This window comes from Oncorhynchus nerka, linkage group LG9a, assembly GCF_034236695.1.
Source record: "Oncorhynchus nerka isolate Pitt River linkage group LG9a, Oner_Uvic_2.0, whole genome shotgun sequence".
In the NCBI taxonomy this organism is placed as follows: Eukaryota; Metazoa; Chordata; class Actinopteri; order Salmoniformes; family Salmonidae; genus Oncorhynchus; species Oncorhynchus nerka.
The window spans coordinates 36,860,101-36,884,117 of record NC_088404.1 but is presented as its reverse complement, the minus strand read 5'-3'; the positions used below and the strand labels follow the sequence as shown (position 1 = coordinate 36,884,117).

General features: G+C 41.0%; 1 protein-coding gene across 1 annotated transcript in view; it reads right to left on the bottom strand.

The window, feature by feature from the left end:
- The window catches only part of LOC115134249 (nuclear receptor ROR-alpha A), a 298,545-nt gene extending 277,994 nt beyond the window's left edge, over nucleotides 1–20,551 (bottom strand). The window contains 1 exon segment of the mRNA XM_065022554.1: nucleotides 20,256–20,551. Within this exon segment, the coding sequence (XP_064878626.1) occupies nucleotides 20,256–20,409 (154 nt within the window). The 5' untranslated portion in view covers nucleotides 20,410–20,551.
- Between the last annotated feature and the right edge of the window lie 3,466 nt (nucleotides 20,552–24,017).

Genomic DNA, 24,017 nt, shown 5'->3' with positions numbered 1-24,017 from the left:
AGCTGGAGGGAGGTAAAAGACACTCCTCCTCAAACAACCCTGTCGGTTTTCAAAGAAACCGCCATTAGTAAGTCCTCATCAAGCGGGACCAGGGGCCCGTTCCCCCACAGGGCCAAGGAGAGCGGCTGGCCACAATGCGTCTCTGGGAGGAGGAGGAGGAGGGGGAGGACTACAGAGATGAGTCCTGCCTGTACCCAGTGGTGTCTCAGAGCAGAGTCAAGCCGCACGGCCCAGGCTTGCTCAATTCCCAGCCCAACTGTCACTGCTGGCACAGGGCTCAGGCCCTTCAAGCACATAATCTGTGCTCGTATGGCTGTTAACCACTATACCCCCCAGCCCTGAACATATCCCCTGCCATAGCATTGTTGTCTTTCCGGGCCTTGTCCTCTCTTATCATCAAGCCATACAAGGATAGAGGGAGACCATGTTATATCTTAAATCGAGAGAACTCCATTTCTGAAGTGATATAATAAATATTGAGTAATACTATACAGGCCAAAATGTACTGATCATTTTTGGAGATGTCACTTATTCATAAACAGTCTATCAGTATCTATGTAGAGGAGTGAGATGACTACCTGAAACTCTGTAAAGTATGCCGCTGGCTGCTGAGGAGGTGCCGAGGAGGATGTGCGTAGTGTAGCGGTGGTGTGTTGTGAGAAGGTGAGTGAGCTGAATGAGACTTGAGGCGGAGGATCACTGCATTAATCTCACTGAACACTGAGGGGACTGAGGCATCACTCTGCCGTGTTGCATGCAGCCTGGAGACTCCCACTGATGCACATCTCTCCTGATGACAGAGCGATAATGTCACATGAGTCCAGGTAAGCGAAAAATAGCAGCCTGGTTGATGCCCAGCCGGCTGCTTTAATTGGGTAAAACAAAGTCATTTGAGAGCAGCGTGGGGGGTACGTGGGGCCACGAGGGGGTAAATGACGGGACAGAAGGTCACTGCTTCTTTTTTACTCTGTCGTATGCCGTCCACCAACACTCCCAGCATGCTCTACAGTTAATATTGAGATCTATTATATGGCAGCCTTTCACCATCTGCTTCACACACTGAGATCTCATGCTACACCGCTTGTTATTCCATAAAAGGACTTATCTTTTTCTGTGTACTGAACAATATAAAACATGACATAGAGCTCAGTAATAGCAGGCAATGTTTGACTGGGTTGTCGTATAATAAAAACACATGACCAACCACAGTTAAAGATCAAATTTCCATTGAGATCATCTCAAAAGCACCCATAATAATAGTCCACTTCTATGTGCCTGTATTTACATAGACAGAGGTAAGCAAGGTCATACATACAATTGTATATCCTATCGACACCATATACCCCAGGCTTGCGTTACTCAATAAACTACACAAACACATCACCCCAATAGGACCCCACTCATACCTATATATCAATTTGAGAGGTGGGCTGAAGTGATGCCTCTCTGCAACCTGCTTGGTCTATCACTTATAAAGAATTCAGGAGATATGTTCTGCTTTTCAGGTGAAATAGCAGTGTTGTGGTTTTCAAGGGAGGCATTCCAAGAATCCTGTCAGGGTCAAAACAAGATGCCATAGATCCTTTGGGCAGGCAGGGCAGGACGGAATTGTGCAGCATCAAACTGTGAAGATAACAGTGCAATGGGATAATCACAGCGGTGCCTCAGGTGTACTGTACTGTACACACAGAGACCTCAGCACCGACCAACCGACAGCTTCCACATTCCCATAGTCAATAAGGGCCTCTCAGAGGTTTCATACAGCAGATACTACTACTGTATACAGAGCTCAGTTACTGTAACGCTACGATAGCTGAAAGAGACTGGCATGTGGTAGCTTTTTGTCTGTGTGTGCTGGTGCATGATGCACTTCTGTTATAGGAATGGCTCTCTTGCCTGTGTGGGGTTTGTCCCAGGTGCAGCTGATGCAGGGATCATGAGGTGCGAAGTGCTCAGGGCTATGTTGGCATAAGCGTCCTGGGATCATCTCTGAATTTGTTCCTGCACTTGCATTAAGTGGAGGAATGGTTCACCTAAGTCTAGTCTGCTGTGTGTCTGAGGGCCAGTGGAGCTACATGCTAAGCTAACTCCCTGCAGGCAGAATCAGGTGTTATCTGTCTGACTGGGGAGACCGCCATCAATCTCTCCTGTCCATACTCCTGCCTGGATTCAAATCAGGATATACATCTGTGCCGATGAAAGGAATAGGTCAGCCAGATGCTTATTGTATATTTGTCCCTGTTTTAAACTTCTGTCTTTTTAGTAATCTGGAAATCAATGCTGTATACTGTGTCCTGAGCCACTAGGAGGCAGGGAAAGAAAGAGTCAGAGAATTGGAGAAGGACAGAGCGAGAGAGAGAGAGGAGAACCCTATGTTGACCAGTGGAGGCTGCTGAGGGGAGGACGTCTCATAATAATGGTGGAATGGAGTGCATGGAATGCTATCAAGCACATGGAAACCACGTGTTTGATACCATTCCATTTATTCCGTTCCATCCATTACTATGAGCTATCCTCCCCTGAGCAGCCTCCACTGATGTTGACACTTGGTCTGCCTGATGATAATCTGATGTGTGAGTGATGGCTGGGAGTTTGAAAGGCACTTTGTCCAATTAGAAATGTGCAGCAAATTTCCACCTGTCCCTGACAGAGATGAAGTGGCTCTTTGAGAAGACACTGTGGCACAGTGCCAGGTAAGAGAGCCCAACAAACTGCTTGTGGAGCAAGTTGCAATTAATGAGCATGGCAAGCCACCCTTGTTTAATGCAAAATGACACATAATGAATATTCCCTCACAATTAAAAACAGATTTTGACATTAGCCTATTTTATTTATCAACGCACAAGGCCTGAACAAACTATATCCGACGGACCGGATTAGTTGGTCAGAAAGAAAGAAAAGTTTACTGAATAACCTGATGGAAATGACTGTGAAGTTGTTTGGATGTACAGTAGTGACATCTGAAACTCATCAAGTGGAACTAGCTATGACTGTTCTTCCTCTCCTGCTTACAATATATTAGCTAAATAGAACAACATGTATGCGATAAAAAGGTGAGGATTAAATGTCTGTAAAAGAGATCACTATCGGTTTTACGAGATTATTTGAAAGACAAATAAACATGTCATCTGTGTTCCAAGGAGATTACATAAACTCATTCAAATAGTGTGACATTGTGTCTGGATCAATGCAATGAAAATCCACACAGATACTCAACACTTTCTCTGAGGGGTTCTTAAAGATAAGGGTTTCCTCCTAATCTACCACCTACTGCATGTGTGATAAAGGTCAGGCCTCAAATGACCTTCAGTACAGAACAGAGGTTTAGGATGTGTTGAGTTTTTCCATTCAAATCATTATTTATATAAAACTGATTCTAAAATCCCTGTTGAGATAACCATAGGACTCTGAGGGCACTCCGTCGTAATATCTCACTCTCAACAGAGGAACATTGACCCAGGACTTCCATCTTCCTATTTCTGCATATCTATTTCAGTCCGTCACTTAAAAATAGCCTTTTCATAACCCGACATGCTGTTCATTATTGCTAATCTATTTTACTACATTAGGAAAATAAAGTAGCAAATATTGATCGATAAGACAGATCAACTTTTGTCAGAGGATGTGAACATGATTGGTGTTGCAAACATGGCGAAGAGTGAGTCCAACTTTCAATCACTGTCTACTATAGATCTGCACAGCAGCTTTGATGGAGCCTCATGCTGTAGCAGCACCCACTCTATCTTAATGCACCTCCCACAGCAATCAATCCACACAGGCAATAATCAAATATGAATTAGTGGCTTATTCATATTCAAAATATGTGTTTTAAAATAACAAAGGGACAAATTTCCTCTTTATTCTTTCTGAGAAAGATGATACTTTTTGGGATTATGAAAATGTAACAATTTGGAGAAGAATTATTGTCAACATAAGTGGAGCATTAGAATCAGTTCTGTTCAATGTCATGGTCTTGCAGTAAATGGATGGAGTGCATAAGAAACTGAAGCCTGGTTCTATGTTTACAGTGGCTTATATCAAAAGCAGTGTTTGTCTATGAAATGTATGTAAATGGTCTAGAAACTTGCAGATTGCCTTGGAAAAAACAAGTGCACATTAATGTCCACTCTCACAATTAGGACGTAGTCCTTATGGAGGAAGCCTGAAGGTCAATAAGGACACAACATGTCCTTGGACAATATGCCCCCAACTACTGGGTGATATTTAAATAAGAATAAGCTAATAGTTTCAGATACAATGTGATTCAATATGATGAATACTTATGGGTATTGTTTAACCACTGAAGTCCATTGGCCTTCTGTAATTGGTGAAAAAGCTGGAGAGATGGGTTCCAATATTAATAATTAGTTGGTTCTGTCCAACCTCGCCAGATTTTAATCAAACACTGAAAATAGTAGCTGATTGTAATCGGCACTCAGAAGTCACCAGGGGTGTTTGAAGAATTTGTCAAGCCTGAGAGTAGAGCTAATTCGATTATGTGGCAGCATTACCTGGAGGGAATGGATCTATATCTCTCTTTTTATTTAGCTACGAGATTAGGTTTCGCTTGTTACTCCAATATAAATACTCAAGCCAATGGAAATGATACTGATTTTCAAGTTGGGTTATCTTTTTGTCTCAAAAAGTGTTTTGTTTATTATAAATAAACTTTGTTTAAATGTGTAATACTCAAGTGTCTACTTGACAAAAGTGGCACACCGGAGTTAGTCACATTAATTAATTAAAGGCTGAAATAATTTAATTAGAGGAAATTATACACATGATTTGGCCCTTGTCACCTAATCCCTTCTGAATGTAAAATGAACTTGTTGGATAAAAAAGTTAAACTATTTTTCTGATGTTAAATGTATTTTGCATCACTACATTTCATATATTATCCTAATCTTTTTTTTGCTCTTTCTCTACAAGTAATACTTATTTTACATACTGTCTACCGTGCACAAACACAATACATACAACATAGCGACATACTAAAGAAGAAACATATTTATAGTTTGGTTTCAAGGATCTTGGGAGTTCGCATTATCCTAAACCTGCACAAATAAAGTGCAGCAAATACACAAACCTACAAACACACAGAACACAATATGCAAAGAAGCAACTAAACTGGTCTATTAGGACAAATAAAATGTTAAGTCAAGTCCGCAAATTGCCTACTTTTTGATGCCCCTTTTGACTTTCCATACTTGCTTTAACAACCATTTCATAATGGGACATATGAGGATGAACAACTGATTGGCTCAAATGCATTAAGGAGGAAAGACATTTCACTTTTAACAAGGCACACCTGTTAATTGAAATGAATTCCAGGTGACTACCTCATGAAGCTGGTTGAGAGAATACCAAGAGTGGGCAAAGCTGTCACCAAGGAAAAAGATGGCTACTTTGAAGAATCTCAAATATAAAATACATTTTGATTTGTTTGACACTTTTTTGGTTAGCACATGATTCCATATGTGTTATTTCATAGTTGTGATGTCTCCACTATTATAGTAAAAATAAAGACAAATCCTGGAATGAGTAGGTGTATCCAAACTTTTGACCGGTACTGTAGTCCTGACAACACGGCTGCCACGAGAGCATTTTCACCAACAGTAAGCAAGAAGAAGAAAAAATAGTTAAGGCACTCTGGGGGTGTTCTGCGCAAATAGCACCGGTTTTACACTGTTACCTCTTGCTGGGAAAGGCTCTATGGCTCTCTGCCCTGCTCTCAAGTGTTCAACACATGTTGGTGCTCCACTCCCTGCATTAGGAATAATTTATGGGACTTTGTTTGAACATGTTTAGTGCATGTATGTTCAATTGATGTAGAACTGATGACAGGATAAGTGTGATTATGGTGCAATTGTACAATGGTACAGTTTCACAAACTGCACAAAGACTTAATTACTTTCAGGTGAGAGGAATGTGAGTGTTGATCAAAGTTGGCTTGTTCACTGATCATAGGCACTGAAAAAAACTCACTGAAAGAAAGCTCACCTACCTGCTCAACTTCTGTACACCCTCCAGACTAGTGGAGCTGCTTAGTGTTTGGCGCTGGATGTGACATAAGAATTCTACTGAGTTATCCCTTACTCCCTACTCATCACCTCCCTCTACCATGAGGCCTCCTCAGAAAGGCCCACTTCATAACACAGCCCTGAAGGGCCATCCTATACAGCAGCACTGCGTAGGTCACAGTGTGCAGCATTAAATATAGACTCCTTTAACACCCTCCAATAATGCATCTGGAGTATTTCAGTTCATTACTATTCAAAAACGTACTATCTCAGATATTAACTTCAGTAAATGGGCCACAGATCTGAGCTGTCGCTCACCGCCGGAGATTTCACATCAAATCTGCTTCTAGTCACCAGCCGAGACTTCCTTGCCAGCCCTAGTTGAGCCACTGGTGATGCGCACTCCAAAATAAACTGTCCCACAAGGACAAAACTTTCAGTAAAGTTTGAATGTCTATAAACTATGTTTTGTTGATAAAGTAAATTGGGGCAAGTGGTGGATTAACTTTATCTTAATACATTTTAGAATTGACACAAATGATCAAACTTCATAGATTGACATGTTCTGACCTAGCTTTTACCCCTCAAATAACATATTCTGTTTGCACCAAGTAGGCCAACAGGTTAAATCCTTTATATATCAAACTCTAACAGCTTTCAAATACGTGTGAACTTTGGAGCTATAACTCCAGATGTTAAGGCTCAATGATAATTATGAGGTCAAATTTTAAGAGCATTCCTGAGTGAAGGTAATAGCATGGTGTGCATCGTATCCATGATACTGTATGTCTGGCATGACTGGCAGGGGGAGACCAACAGTGCAAACTACTGTAGCTTCACGCCAGGGATTATTACCTGCAGAACTTCTTTCACATGGTTTGTCACGCCCTGACCGTAGATTGCTGTGTATGTTTCTATTTTTAGTTCGGTCAGGGTGTGATGTGGGTGGGTATTCTATGTTGTAGGCCTTAGGTTTCCTTTTCTATGTGTTTGGCCTGGTATGGTTCCCAATCAGAGGCAGCTGTCTACTTAGGTAGCCTGTTTTCCCATTTTGAGTTGTGGGTGATTATTTTCCGTTACAGTGTTTTCACCATACGGGACTGTTTCGGTTTTCCTTTATTCTTTTGTCCGTTTGTATTCGGTGTTCAGTCTATTAAATTTACAACATGATCACTTACCACACTGCGTTTTGGTCTACTCCTTCTTCTACCAACGACAGCCTTTACACTTCTCTTCAACACAGACAAACCACAATACAAAGAACAGTATTGGACACGACTAGTATACAATGCCCTAATGATTAAATCTTTGTAAGATCTCCATATGAGCAAAAATACAAGACACTTGCGTCTATGTGTGAAATCTCAATGTGGAATATAATATTTATTTTTTGCACTAGCACTAGACGGCTGTACATGCGCCAAAACACCGATATTTTCTATCCTATAGCGTGGTCGACATCTTCTTTTTAAATAGTGAACCAGAATGTTTTCAGCACTTTTACACTGAACAAAAATATAAACGCAACATGTAAAGTGTTCGTCTCATGTTTCATCAGCTGAAATAAAACATCCCAGAAATGTTCCATACGCACAAAATGCTTATATCCGTAGCATTTGCTTATATTTTTGCACACATTTGTTTCCATCCCTGTTAGTGAGCATTTTTCCTTTGCCAAGATAAACCATCCACCTGATTGGTGTGGCATATCAAGAAGTTGATTATTAAACAGCATGATCATTACAACGGTACACTTTGTACTGGGGACAATAAAAGGCCAATTTAAAATGTGCAGTTTTGTCACACAACACAATGCCACAGATATCTCATGTTTTCAGGGAGTGTGCAATTCGTATGTTGACTGCATGAATGTCCACCAGAGTTGTTGCCAGGGAATTTAATGTTAATTTCTCTACCATAAGCTGCCTCCAACGTCATTTTAGAGAATTTGGCAGTACGTCCAACCAGCCTCACAACCGCAGACGACGTGTAACCACGCCAGACCAGGACCTCCATTTTTTGGGGAAAAACAAATTCTGATTGGCTGTGCCTGGCTCCCCAGTAGGTGGGCCTTGCTGCCAAGTGGGTGGGCTGATGCCCTCCAAAGCCCACATTTCTTTCTGCAGCAGACATACAGTGGCAATATGTCCCAAACATATTGCCACTGTATGTCTGCTGCAGAAAGAAATGTGTTTTGATCAGCCAGGGAAATATACGGAACAACAATATAAACACATCATGCAACACTTTCAAATATTTTATTGAGTTACAGTTCATATAAAGAAAATCAGTCAATTGAAATAAATCATTAGGCCCAAATCTATGGATTTCACATGACTGTGCAGTGGTGCAGCAGTTAATCGCAGTATCGAATCGCAATATATATCGTATTGGCAATTCCCGGGCCTAGATCACATGGAATTTGACCTTTGACACTAATAAAAAAAAAAGTTTTTTTAAATTTGACTCATCTTGAACTGAGATGCAGTGCCTTAGACCACTGTGCCACTCCTTTACTTCTCGAACATTTGAACTTTCATGTGCCTTGATAACAAACTTGTATGCCATCTGTAAATACGAACACAATTGTTAAAATTACAGTTGAAGTCAGAAGTTTATATACACTTAGGTTGGAGTCATTAAAACTCGTTTTTCAACCACTCCACAAATTTCTTGTTAACAAACTATAGTTTTGGCAAGTCGGTTAGGACATCTACTTTGTGCATGACACAAGTAATTTTTCCAACAATTGTTTACACAGGGCCCTGTGAATATGCTGGAGGAAAAAGGTACAAACGTATTTATATCTACAGTAAAACAAGTCCTATAATCGACATAACCTGAAAGGCCGCTCAGCAAGAAAGAAGCCACTGCTCCAAAACCGCCATAAAAAAGCCAGACTACGGTTTGCAACTGCACATGGGGACAAAGATCATACTTTTTGGAGAAATGTCCTCTGGTCTGGTGAAACAAAAATAGAACTGTTTGGCCATAATGACCATTGTTATATTTCGAGGAAAAAGGGGGACGCTTGCAAGCTGAAGAACACCATCCCAAGCTTGAAGCACGGAGGTGGCAGCATCATGTTGTGGGGGTGCTTTGCTTCACAAAATAGATGGCATCATGAGGAAAGAAAATGATGTGGCCATCACAAAGCCCTGACCTCAATCCCATAGAGGAATTGTGGGCAGAACTGAAAAAGCATGCGCGAGCAAGGAGGCCTACAAACCTGACTCAGTTACACCAGCTCTGTCAGGAGGAATGGGCCAAAATTCACCCAACTTATTTTGGGTAGCTTGTGGAAGGCTACCCAAAACATTTGACTCAAGTTAAACAATTTAAAGGCAATGCTACCAAATACTAATTGAGTGTATGTAAACTTCTGACCCACTGGGAATGTGATAAAATAAATAAAAGCTGAAATAAATCATTCTCTCCACTATTATTCTGACATTTCACATTCTTAAAATAGATTGGTGATCCTAACTGACCTTTTACTAGGATTAAATGTCAGGAATTGTGAAAAACAGAGTTTAAATGTATTTGGCTAAGGTGTATGTAAACTTCCGACTTCAACTGTAAGAGCCCATTTGGTTCAAACACGGAAAAATGCAGGAACCTTCCCACTAGCTATGATTGGCTGAGATAATGGATGGGCTAGACTTGCTGAGAGATGAGTGCAGATTGGTCTGCCATGTAGCATGCTTCTTTCTATAACATGATCTGGTCAGTATATGTAGGTAATCCTTTCTAATGCAGATTTCTTGAACGATTACACAAAGAACTGCAAGTTTTGAAGTCAGTGGAATGCCCGGTGGAAGCATAGTATGATAGCTAAGGAGATGGAGAAATGTTGGGCTTTCGATTGCAAATATGCGGAGGGAATCATACAGGAGGCTGTTGCATAAAACACCTGTCTCCGGATTACATCTTCAAACTAAGGGAATCCATGGTATCCATGACAAAGAGGGAAAAGTGTTCATTCATATATAAGGATAAGAGAGTTTAGCTAGCTACATTTTCAGATATTATTTGTTTCTAATTTTGTCAGAAAGTCGTTTTCAATGCCATTTAAAGCGTACTGTTATCTAGCTAGCTAATGTTAACTGGCTGGCTTGCTCTCAAGCTAACGTTACATGTATGATCTGTGTAGTAATATTATTTGTATCTCAGAGCCATTTGCATTGCTAGTTATAGCCTAATGTTACTTAGCTAGCTAACATTGAACAGAGTTGCTTAGCTTTAGCTATGTGTAGATTCATGCAGGGTTGTAACATTATGAGCTATGCTTAATTGTTTAGCTAGCTAGCTACATGTCTAAACAAAAGACTCCACTATGCAATTAACCATTTCACTGTAATGTTTACACCTTCTGTATCCCGTGCATGTGACAAATAATATTAGATTTTATTTGATATAGTCTGTGTTTACGTTTTTCTGTAATTAGCTCGCCATTAACTTGTAAATAATGATATTGTTGTGAGCTTATTTTCCTGTAATAATGAATACAAATTAACTAAATTTAAGATGTTGTCAGCTATATGATTATGGTCATTATTTGAACTGGCTAGCCAGCTAAGTTAACGTTAGCTAGCTAGAAAACATTGCTTAGAAAGTTTATTTTAGTTGCCTGGTTTGCTAGATTGACATATACTAAATTCATTTTTAAACAGACGGGTTTATTTGGTATTAAAATACACCAGTTATGCTATTTTGGACCACCAGGCTGCTGATGTCATGCAGCCTGTCGTTTTTGTGTTTATACAAACGACAACGACAAGTTTGATGTCGGACAACAATAGAATGTTCTTCAAAAGTTAGCTGGCTGGCTTGCTAGCTAACATTGAGACATAAAAATGGTATCCATGCGTTCATCTGACTCTGGGGATAAAAGGTGTGTGTGTGTGTGTGTGTGTTTCTGTTCAACCAAACAACATTTTCTGGTTTATCTACAAGAAGACTCTGCATTCCAGAACGTGGATGTTTGGTTTCTCAAGCCTGATGACAGTTATGCACAGACAGAATATTCCCTCCACAAACGGTTGGGATGCAGGGGCAGAAACCAGATCCAGTGCCACAGGGCACAGCTTTGGATAAACAGCCATCATTGCCTGCCATAAATAGATAGGTGACTCTGTAAACATGCCCCCCTTTACCTCTTACAGGTGTTTCCATAGCTCATATGGGGGTACTTAAATGCCCTGCCAGGTTGACAGTGACCTCAAGTACAATCTTCATTGCGAGGAAGCTACATTTCTGAAGCACTTTAGACGAGATCATGCACCCCAAAAATCTGAGGGGGCACATACTACATGAGGATGGTTGAGGGGTGGTCCAGAGCAGGGCTAGGCCCCCATCCTGAAGTTGGAGAATTTTGTATTTTTCAGACACTTGACACTGCCTTTTCCTGCAATCTAGAGCCATAATCATTATGTTTAATTCTATGTCAAAAGTATGTACAGTTGAAGTCGGAAGTTTACATAAACTTAGGTTGGAGTCATTAAAACTCGTTTTTCAACCACTCCACAAATTTCTTGTTAACAAACTATAGTTTTGGCAAGTCAGTTAGGACATCTAATTTGTGCATGACACAAGTAATTTTTCAAACAATTGTTTACAGACAGATTATTTCACTTATAATTCACTGTATCACAATATTAAACTGTGTTTTTTGGGTCAGAAATTACTTCTGGAACATGTGAACTTTAATGTGCCTTGATAACAAACTTGTATGCCATCTGTAAATACGAATACAATTGTTAAAATTACAGTTGAAGTTAAAATTGACATACACTTAGGTTGCAGTCATTAAAACTCGTTTTTCAACCACTCCACAAATTTCTTGTTAACAAACTATAGTTTTGGCAAGTCAGTTAGGACATCTACTTTGTGCATGACACAAGTAATTTTCAAATAATTGTTTACAGACAGATTATTTAACTTATAATTCACTGTATCACAATTCCAGTAGGTCAGAAGTTGACATACACTAAGTTGACTGTGCCTTAAAACAGTATGGACAATTATGTCATGGCTTTAGAAGCTTCTGATAGGCTAATTGACATCATTTGAATCAATTGGAGGTGTACCTGTGGATGTATTTCAACGCCTACCTTCAAACTCAGTGCCTCTTTGCTTGACATCTGTCACGGGATACTAGGAGTGGTGGGTGGAATCAGGCGCAGAGAGCAGGGTTCAGTAGATCGTCAATTTATTCTCCGGCGCACAAAACGGTCACGCCAACATACAGGGCGCATACAATTGACCAGCCCAAACACAGAATCAAATAGTCCGGAGAATACACATACAAAAACCACCATTCGACAGAGTAATAAAAAACAATCCCGCACAAAACAAGGGCGGGACAACCTACGAAATATAAGGACACTAATTAAACTAAAATACACACAGGTGAAACTATAAAGACAAAACCAACAAACGAAAAAGGGATCGGTAGTGGCTAGTAGGACGGTGACGACGACCGCCGAGCACCGCCCAAACAGGCAGGGGAGCCAACTTCGGCGGAAGTCGTGACAACATCATGGGAAAATCAAAAGAAATCAGCCAAGACCTCAGACAAAATATTGTAGACCTCCACAACTCTGATTCATCATTGGGAGAAATTTCCAAACACCTGAAGGTACCACGTTCATCTGTATAAACAATAGTATGCAAGTATAGACACCATGGGACCATGTAGCCGTCATACCGCTCAGGAAGGAGACGTGTTCTGTCTCCTAGAGATGAACGTACTTTGATGCAAAAAGTGCAAATCAATCCCAGAAAAACAGCAAAGGACCCTGTGAAGATGCAGGAGGACACAAGTACAAAAGTATCAATATCCACAGTAAAATGAGTCCAATATCGACATAACCTGAAAGGCGCTCAGCAAGGAAGAAGCCACTGCTCCAAAACCGCCATAAAAAAAGCCAGACTATGGTTTGCAACTGAACATGGGGACAAAGATCACACTTTTTGGAGAAATGTCCTCTGGTCTGATGAAACAAAAATAGAACTGTATGGCCATAATGACCATCGTTATATTTGGAGGAAAAAGGGGGAGGCTTACAAGCCGAAGATCACCATCCCAAACGTGAAGCATAGGGGTGTTAGCATCATGTTGTGGGGGTGCTTTGCTGCAGGAGGGACTGGTTCACTTAACAAAATAGATGGCATCATGAGGGTGGAAAATTATGTGGATATATTTTAGCAACGTCACAAGACATCAGTCAGGAAGTTAAAGCTTGGTCGCAAATGGGTATCCCAAATGGACAATGACCCCAAGCATACTTTCAATGTAGTTGCAAAATGGCTTATGGACAACAAAGTCAAGGTATTGGAGTGGCCATCACAAAACCCTGACCTCAATCCTACAGAAAATTTCTGGGCAGAACTGAAAAGTGTGTGCGAGCAAGGAGGCCTACAAACCTGACTCAGTTACACCAGCTCTGTCAGGAGGAATGGGCCAAAAATTCACCCAACTTATTGTGGGAAGCTTGTGGAAGACTACCTGAAACGTTTGACCCAAGTTAAACAATTTAAAGGCAATGCTACCAAATACTAATTGCGTGTATGTAAACTTCTGACCCACTGGGAACGTGATGAAAGAAATAAAAGCTGAAATAAATCATTCTCTCTACTAAAACCTGAGTTTAATTGTATTTGGCTAAGGTGTATGTAAACTTCCGAATTCAACTGTATATTTTTCTGCATACCTCTTGAGCTGTCTGCATCCTACTGACTGGTGGTTCTTTTTTTAAAGCTTGAAAACCCCAGTTGATATTTTCCCAAAGATTAGAAGACAACTAAATATAATTTATCATGGTTTGCTATGTTATTATATTTTTTCAAATGTTTTTTGTTTGAAAAACATTTACTAAATAGTTTTTGCAATTTTTATTTTATTTTCAGATTTCGTTTACTATAATAACCTTGGTGGGACGACAACATCAGTGCACTGAAGCCGGTGACTGATGTGGTAAACTCCTCAATGTTATCGGATGAAAATATTCCAGTCTGTGCTAGCTGAACAGCCCTTCTGACTTTTTGCTTGTAACCAGGAATCAGGAGGATAGCGTTATGGTCAGATTTGCCAAAGGGAGGGTAAGGGATAGCTTTGTATGAGTTTCTGTGTGTGGAGTAAAGGTAACATAGAATTTTGTCGCCTCTAGTTGGACAGGTGACATGATGGTTAAAATGAGGTCAAACGGATTTCAGTTTCCCTGCATTAAAATAAACGGCCATGAGAAGTGCCGCCTCTGGGTGTAAATGTTCTTGTTTGCCCTATACAGCTCAAGTTCAGTCTTAGTGCCAGCATCGGTTTGTGGTGGTAAATAGACAGCTATGAAAAATAGGTCGTAAATAGTATGGTATGTAGCTTATCATGAGGTATTCAGGCGAGCAAAAACTTGAGACTTCCTTAACAAAGAGACACACCCTCCCCCCTCATCTTACCGACCGTTTTTCTGCCGACCGGTTTTCACAATGCATGGAAAAGCCAGGGAGATGTATATTATCCATGTCCTTGTTCAGCCATGACTCCAACGGAGCACGTCCAGTTTGTTCTCTCGTGACTGTACGTTCGCCAACAGAATGGAGGGTAGAGGAGCTTTATTGCATGCTAACGTAGCCTAGTCAGGATGCCAGCTCATCTGCCTCTTTTGCGTCGTCGCTTCCTCTTTCGAGTCCCGGGGATCAGGGCCAAAGTAAGCAGAACATACAGAACTAACAGAAACCTGAAAAGCTTCTACCCCCAAGCCATAAGACTGCTAAACAAGACTGCTAAAAAGATAATCAAATGGCTACCCACTGCTGCTACTGTCTATTATCTATCTTGTTGCTTAGTCACTTTAACCCTACCTACTGTATATGCTACCTCAATTACATCGTACCTCTGCACATTGACTCGGTACTGGTACTCCCTGTATATATGCAAAATTAAAGGAGAGCCGCACACTCTAGGAGCTCAGATGCAATAATTAATAACATCATAATAACATAATATCCATCGTTTCGACAGACAAGCTGTCTTCATAAGGGTATAATGACAAACACTGGGGGGTGACTAGTTTATATAGTTTCAAAGGACACACACAGGTGTCTGTAATCATGGCTGGGTGTGGCCTCATATCATTGGTTAATTCTCAGATATAAAAAATAACTTACAAAAAAACATGTTGCTTGTGTCCTTTGACACTACATAAACTAGTCACCCCGCAGTGTTTGTCATTATACCCTGATGAAGACAGCTTGTCTGTCTAAACGTTGGATAATAGGTTATTCAATTATTGAATCTGAGCTCCTAGTGTGTGGTTCTATTCCGCTAGCCAGCATCTCTCCTAAACAGGTGTGTGTTTATTTTGCCTCTAGACTCCCTGTATATAGCCATGTTATTTTTACTCATTGTTGTTATTTGTTATTCACTGTGTATTTATGCCATGTGTACTATTCATATTTTTGTATAAATGTGTCTGCATTGTTGAAAGAGGACCCGTAAGTAAGATTTTCACTGTTAGTCTACACCTGTTGTTTACGAAGCATGTGACAAATGAAATATGATTCTATTTTTTGGGGAAATACTGTGCATATAGAGACACTTCACATTCAAATGTGTGTCATCCATACATTTAGAATTTTTGTTTTCACTTATGTCTTTAAAGTCTGACTAACACTTTCCATATTTAAACAACTTTGTGTCAGCATTTACCTCAGTACATTGGTTAAATGGACATGTCTTGTACTGTGAACTTTGTATAGGCTAATCCTGACCCTTACCCTGTTTAACAACACAATTTAGCCCTCCAGCTGATACAAAACATGACATGTAGCCAACAACAAGACAGCTTGGGACACCTCACACTCCTCGAAGCATTAACAACAGGGAGAGACAGAGCCCATTATTACGTCAAGGGCTGTCTGCCAAAAAGAAAGACACACAAACGAGTTGCTCTCCAGGATGTGCATTGACTGTCTGCATGGCGGCTACCTGCTGCTTGGCCCTCCTCAGCGAGCAGAGAACTGTAATCCCTGGTATTTGAGAATGTCATAGCGTCACGAACGCTGCTGTCCAATGGAGTAGTGTGAGGACCGTGCCAGCTCCAGGCTCACAGGATTTGTGAAGAACCTTGTTTAGAGGCCTCCGCTTCCCTTTGCCTCATCCGTCTTCTGTCAGCACAGAGTAAACACATGCCAACCACTCCAGCCCACAGCGCTGCTTCCGTCTGCACAAATAGAACCAATCGGCAGGCTGTGTTGGTGAAGTCCTCTTAAGTGTCTAGAAAGGACAGGCCTTACCATGGAGAGTTTAGTTTGGACTAGCAATATCCGGCCAAAGAAAACTACACAAGTAATGGCACCTATGTTAAAAGTGCTGTATATAACTTCAGCCTGCATGACAGACAGGGAACAGCTAACAAAGTTTGAGATAAGTGGTAAGGCAACCTGCACAATCGCCTACTCTCTTGTGTGATATGGTATGTTGAGGTGTGTGCAATACGTATGAGTATTTTTTAATTTCACCTTTATTTAACCAGGTAGGCCTGTTGAGAACAAGTTCTCATGTACAACTGCGACCTGGCCAAGATAAACGCAAAGCAGTGCAAAAAAAACAACAACACAGAGTTACACATAAAGAAACATACAGTATCACTGTCCTACTGAACAATACACCTGCTAGAGTGAGCCTGTTTGCCCTTCACCAAATGACAGCTTTCATAATGTTGCAGTAAGGTAAAAACATGAAAGAAAAGTCATTTATCTGCCATGCTAACTGATAAATTATATGGGAAGTCCTGCACTGATGGCAGGTCAGCAGTCTTACCACTATCTTTCCATGGTGGGAAAATGATGTTAAAACAGCACAGCACACTCTGAATATTAAAATCAAGTTTCTAGCCTCAGATACAAGCCTGCAATACAGTAATCCCAGTGTCAATAACGCACTACTCTACTCTTAACTGTTCATTCAAGGCAGTCTCCATAGTGTGATTATGTACAGCATATACAAACAGATACACAACAGCATAGTTGAGGCTCGTTTAGGGTTAGAAAGGGCAGGATTGAGGCCCTTCAGAGCTTCAGCTTCCCTGTGTAATTCTGAAGCTTCATCCCAACCTACACAGAGGCCGTCAACTTACATAACAAGCCATTAATATTGATTGTTTCCAAATTTGCTCCCCACAAACTGAGGGATCCTGCAATATGAAAATAACACCCTTTCTTCTTTCCACTAATGATATCCACAGACCTCCAAGGCCCGTTCTCTGACCCACTCAAGTCTTCCAGCACAGCTTCTGCTGAAGTAAGCCTTTTCTACTTAAAGGGTATTAGTGCTCAGGGTTAAAACAGTATGTGTATTCTCAGAAATTCCAAGACACTGGGTGTGAAAACGGAAAGTGTTCCTCAGTAAGCGTCTGCAGTATTTCAGATGTTGTTTTTTGAGTATATCCTAAAATGCAGTGTCTAAACCCAGCACTGTAATCCTGGAAATGGTTTACATTTTTATTGTTTCACATTGTTGAGTAATCTCATACTGGATTGTGCCACCAACACATAGCAATTATAAATATTTTGAATCATTTCATGCACTGTGGGGAAAATACATTTATCATACTGTATCAAGGTTCAATAAAAAAATTCTGTTTCAGTTTCTACAAAAGCAAAGTTTAAAGGATTGCACACATCGCACCGAATGTGGATCTCCCGTTTATAAAATCTGTTTGCAAACGGTTTGCAAGTACTCTCGGCAGGCAAACTCTACTGGTGTGTTCAAGCGCTTAAAGAGCGACTGACCCTAAAAAGCAACTTCTCATTTTTTAAAATTACTTATGTGGCATAAATATGAGTCAAATACATGTATTGTAGTCAAAATTGACTACAAAGTGTAAATAGGAAAGTTTTGGTCATCAAGTCAATCTCGTCCAAAACTGATCTTTGCGAGACGATGGGAAAAAAGGGTATGTCATGGAATGAAGGGTACCGTAACAGTTTTACTTGGGTTGGGTTTATTTAAATCCTACCCACATGCCCACAGCTAGCTGCACCCAAGTAATCATCAATTTGGAGCGCAGCTGCACATGACCCGATCGTAATGCCCATGGTCAATTTGGTTTGACATTCGATATCCCTATGGGGATCGACACTAGGGACCGTCAGTGAATTACACAATGTTCAAGGGACAATATCACCAGCCGGCTGAAGCTAATTGGCGAAAGCTAGCCTAGGCGACTTCAAGACACAATAACTTGTTAGACTGTTTTAAGTTATCTAGAAGGGTGAGTGACTGTAACTGTGTACCGTTTTGGCAGATTGCATGTACAAACGCTTGCCACGTGCGAACACACACACAATAGACACACATATTAAACCACCCCCAAGACAACTCTCGTTTGGCTTCAGATATAGTCGCTACATTTCTTAATGACCAAGCCAAAAAAACGAGGCCAAATCAAAAAGTTCAGCCTCCCTGGAAAGCAGATAATCGAAGAAATCGCACAAGTTTTGATAACAAACATATATTACTTAATGATTTCATCATATTTGTTACAATTATCTCAAAAGAAACAGCTGGAGAAGAAGAATACAGTAACATCATTAATTGTAGGTTACAAGTAGGCCTGTTATTAAAAACTTGAAAAAGTGCTACAGGAGAACTTTTGCCAGCATGCCATACATATTCAAGTTAACTAAATGCCTTCTGGAAGAGGTTTGTCCCACTGAACATTAATAATTTTTCCCCCCACCCATTCAAAATTCCATAACAAAGCAAAAGTGTCTTTCTCTCCAGACACTTTAATCCTATGCAGGGGGTGAATATGGGTCAGCAGGTTAAAAGTGTCTAGGAGCCTGACTTCATAAAACAGCCGTCAGATGAACCTAACAAGGCTCGGACCGAAATGCCTTCCTAACTACCTGCCTTTGAAATGCCTTCATAACTATCTGCATTTGAAATGCCTTCATAACTATCTGCCTTTGCCTGTTATTACATAACTGAGCACTGGCTGGGATCTACTAAATGTAAACAATCTCGTGTTCATGACAAAACATCGTACTCTTCTGCAGCTGGAATACTAAGTGATAAAAAAAAACATTACACTTGTCTTGAACTGTGGAGTCAATAACGCATCTACAAAGTGAAATATATGTAATGATTTTCGCTATCTCTCTTTGAGCGCCTCTGTTTATTGCTACCTGTTACATAACCAGCTTACATTCCACATTCACCATATTAGACTCTAAATATACCGCTTCCGCAGAGGAAATGTGCTCATGCAAACCACAGCGCGATGAATACATTTACATGTAAAATATGTCATTTAGTGTCATAGTTGTATATGAACAAACTGTACTTTGGAGTATTATAGTCTGGAAATATTTCCATTGAACTTGGATGAGTTGAATGGAAGCAGTCTAGAGGGGGTGTGGCTAAACAATGTCTGTAGCCTACTGTACAACACGCACGGTACTCAATCTCACATATTCTTAAGAAATGTATACGGGACCAACACAATCGTAGACTTGATTTGATAAATGACCACAACGTCTATCATGTCAATCATCAGGCAGTTGTGATCTCTTCATGTCCACTACAATGTATCAGAGCTAGCGCGCGCTCGCAAGGGAAGGAAAATCAAATTCCTGCTGCTGATTTGTCTATTTCACAAACACACAAAATTACAGGCTATCTTTTCTGTAAATTACTTGGAAATAAATACGACCATAAAATACATGTCCCTTTAGAAGTTGAAGGGGCTGGTGTTCGATAGCTTACAGTTTCCCAAAGTTCATTAATATTTAGTAACCTACCATTGTGTAGTATAGCCTAATAAACGCGTAGAAAGATAATATTGCGTAGTTGGTGTTCTTGTATTTTAAGGGAATTTTAGGTCCTAGTCGACCTGTGTAATTGACTATCCTAACTATAATTGTTCTATTCATAGAGTAATTTGTCTCCCAATGACACATACGACAATGGTTGGATCTCTGTCAGTTGTGCCTGAACACAAGGGCAACACAGAAGCAACTCGCTCATCATAATACATTTGGCCACTTTACAAATGCAGTGCAATAAGAATGAATCTGTTCCAGGTGGTTTTTACACTATTCAGGTAACGTTATAGACCATTTTTGAGACCTCTATAATTCAAGTTCTCCATGCAAAGAATTCATTTTGAAGTTTGAGGCATCAATTCGGTAATCAATCAATATTTCTCGTGATGAGAGATGTCAGCCGCTTACCTCTGTTGGTACTTGAACAGGTCTGCCTTCGAACAGGGGCTGGATGGTCCGCTTTTCGGAGCGTCTCCAGGTTTACCGGGGTTTCCCTGGCCGGTGTAGCCGGCTCAGAGGCGCTGTTGCCCGGGTCGCTTGCTGGATCTGGAGGGGACTCCATGTTGAATTTCAGATTTACTGTTAAACTATTGCTAGTATTTCACGAAAAGTCTCTATGATTTGTGAGCCGCGAGAGTCCGTCTAGCTATCTATTTTAGAGTAGAAGTAGAACTACGAAATGAAAAAATGCGAGTGTATCTAGAGGTGGGTGTGAAGATTTGATTGTCCATCGGCAGCGCTAGAGAGAGCTTCAGTCATGCAACTGAAAAGGGAAAGGTTGTCAATAGCCGATTAATAGATGTGCAGTAGTGCCTGCGAGTTTATTTCATGGGAATGGCAGTTTGTTGCAGCCAGCTAAGGCTTGTATCGAGTTTATCATCCCAATATTAATTTCACATGATAAACTCTGATTGTAGGCTATAGTCTCTCATCAGTGTGTTCAAAATTATTAATAGCCACTTCGAGAAATCTGCACAATACGCTGTCTCCTGTTCAGTGTTTAAAAGCCTGTTTAAAAGCCTGTGTAAAAAACTGCTTACAACTTCAACATCCCATAACATTATAGCCTATTTTTAATTTACTGACAATTTTACAAAATCAATATTGACAATTAATATGCCTAGGCTTATGCAACGACAATCAACTCTAGAGAGAAAATGAAGAGAACACGTCCATGCCTGCACAGTCGATGCTATTCAGCTCTTTTTTTTTGCTCTCATCATCACCACCACCAGCACCCCCATCATCATCATCTATATTTTAAGGTTTACAGTGTAAAAGCTCAGAGACTCGTGCATAATTGGTAGCACTAGAATTATTTATGCAGCTTTCAAGAAATTCCTCCAAATGTATAGAGCTGAGATAGGCCACCAAAAAGTGATTATATGAACATAAGTCTCTATGTCAATGTGATGATCATGAGGAGGATGGAGATGATGACATTGAGGAGATGCTGATGAGGATGCTGCTAATGACAATGCTGCTGCTGATTAATATTTTTTTTTTTTTATAAAAAATGTTGGGGCTCAGAACATATGGCTGTATTTCTCTCAGTATATTAAGCTTGTCTGAAACTGACCCTCAAGCCGCTGATCAAAGCTGCTGGAGCCTGTCTTGCTTTCTTTTTTTTCATTTCTCTCCAAATTGTCTCGCTAAAGATCATATGCATTAAAACCAGGCAAAATACATGAAAATGCCTGCGTATATTTGAGAACAGGTATGTCTGCGCTTACGTGGTAGTAGGCTACACCGGGCATCGCATTACATTCCCGCTTGGGCTTGCGTGCCTACCTTGCTTGTGGTGTAATTACAAACACTTGGGCACATTCCGCTGCCCATTTCGTAAGCCTACTCTTGCTGCGTTCAGAACAACTGGGAACGCGGAAATATCAGACTTCAGTGCATTCACGACAACTGGGAACTGCTGAAAATAAGATCTCAGACTGGGAAAAACACGTTTTGAAAGTCGGAAACTCAGCATAGGAGTGTATTCATGTATGCAAAGGGAAGTCACGCTTCCCCCCAAAAAGTATCTTTCCTCTCTCTGTGTTTCATAATTGTCCTTCAACTCACAAGAAGCTGAATGTATCTCACCAGAGAAAGCATAAAAGCGAGCGAAACAGCTTCCCTCTGTATGTGTAGCCCATCTGTCTGGTCAAAAAGAGTATGATATTCTTGCCTCCCTTCGGATTGAATGCAAGGGAAGCCAGAGAGCATTTGGCCTTCCTTGATGAAAAAAAAAAACACAATAATAGCAATCAACGTTCAGCTAAACTGAGTGAGCTCAACTGTAAATGGTCCTGGCACACCCGCAAAAAAATTAAAATAGAAGCCAGTTTGGATTTGGCTTCACACCAATCACACAGATAGAACAATGAGCTTGCCAATCACATCACATCAAAAGACAATCGTAATTGACAGACAAAAACTTGAATTGTTGCATCTCGCTGTGTTGTTGTCCTCCAGGTGTTAGCTAGCTAAAATTGTCCCTTTCCTAAATTAGCCATGGGTGGAGATAGGGATTTGGACTTGTGGTTTTACTAAATTCTCCGTACTGGCCAATGATTGCTGAACCTCGGAAAGACGGAGCTGCTCTTCCTCCCGGGGAAGGACTGCCCGTTCCATGATCTCGCCATCACGGTTGACAACTCCATTGTGTCCTCCTCCCAGAGCGCTAAGAACCTTGGCGTGATCCTGGACAACACCCTGTCGTTCTCAACTAACATCAAGGCGGTGGCCCGTTCTTGTAGGTTCATGCTCTACAACATCCGCAGAGTACGACCCTGCCTCACACAGGAAGCAGCGCAGGTCCTAATCCAGGCACTTGTCATCTCCCGTCTGGATTACTGCAACTCGCTGTTGGCTGGGCTCCCTGCCTGTGCCATTAAACCCCTACAACTCATCCAGAACGCCGCAGCCCGTCTGGTGTTCAACCTTCCCAAGTTCTCTCACGTCACCCCGCTCCTCCGCTCTCTCCACTGGCTTCCAGTTGAAGCTCGCATCCGCTACAAGACCATGGTGCTTGCCTACGGAGCTGTGAGGGGAACGGCACCTCAGTACCTCCAGGCTCTGATCAGGCCCTACACCCAAACAAGGGCACTGCGTTCATCCACCTCTGGCCTGCTCGCCTCCCTACCACTGAGGAAATACAGTTCCCGCTCAGCCCAGTCAAAACTGTTCGCTGCTCTGGCCCCCCAATGGTGGAACAAACTCCCTCACGACGCCAGGACAGCGGAGTCAATCACCACCTTCCGGAGACACCTGAAACCCCACCTCTTTAAGGAATACCTAGGATAGGATAAAGTAATCCCTCTCACCCCCCCCCTTAAAAGATTTAGATGCACTACTGTTCCACTGGATGTCATAAGGTGAATGCACCAATTTGTAAGTCGCTCTGGATAAGAGCGTCTGCTAAATGACTTAAATGTAATGTAAATGTACAAAGTATTGATTTTTGGGGGTGAATAGTTATGCACGCTCATGTTTTCCATTTTTTTGTCTTATTTCTTGTTTATTTCACAATAAAAACTATTTAGCATCTTCAAAATGGTAGGCATGTTGTCTAAATCAAATGATACAAAAATTTATTTAATTAAAATCAATTTTAATTCCAGATTGTAAGGCAACAAAATAGGAAAAATGCCAAGGGAGGTGAATACTTTCGCAAGCCACTGTATGTAGCACTACCTAGCTTGGTTGCTAGCTTGTTAGCATCCATGAGGGTGAGGCTATTGTGGTAGACGAGTGCCATTTGTATTGTTTAAATGGCCAATATGGGAGAGCCACCGCCTTATTAGTGCTATCCAGGAACCTTGTGACATCCCTTACCATAACCATAACCCTTACCTAACTCTAACCTTAAACATTTTCAATTTCAATTTCAATTGGGTGATGTCATAGTTGGGACATCCCAATGACTCCATTTAGACTTTTCCCGAAACTAGAGACCATAACCTCTAAAGGATCGATGCCCCCCTCCTGCGGGACGGTTGAGCTAACGTAGGCTAATGTGATTAGCATGAGGTTGTAAGTAACAGGAACATTTCCCAGGACATAGACATATCTGATATGGGTAGAATGCTTAAATTTTTGTTATTCTAACTGCAGTAGCTATTACAGTGAAAGAATACCATGCTATTGTTTGAGGAGAGTGCACAGTTATGAACTTGA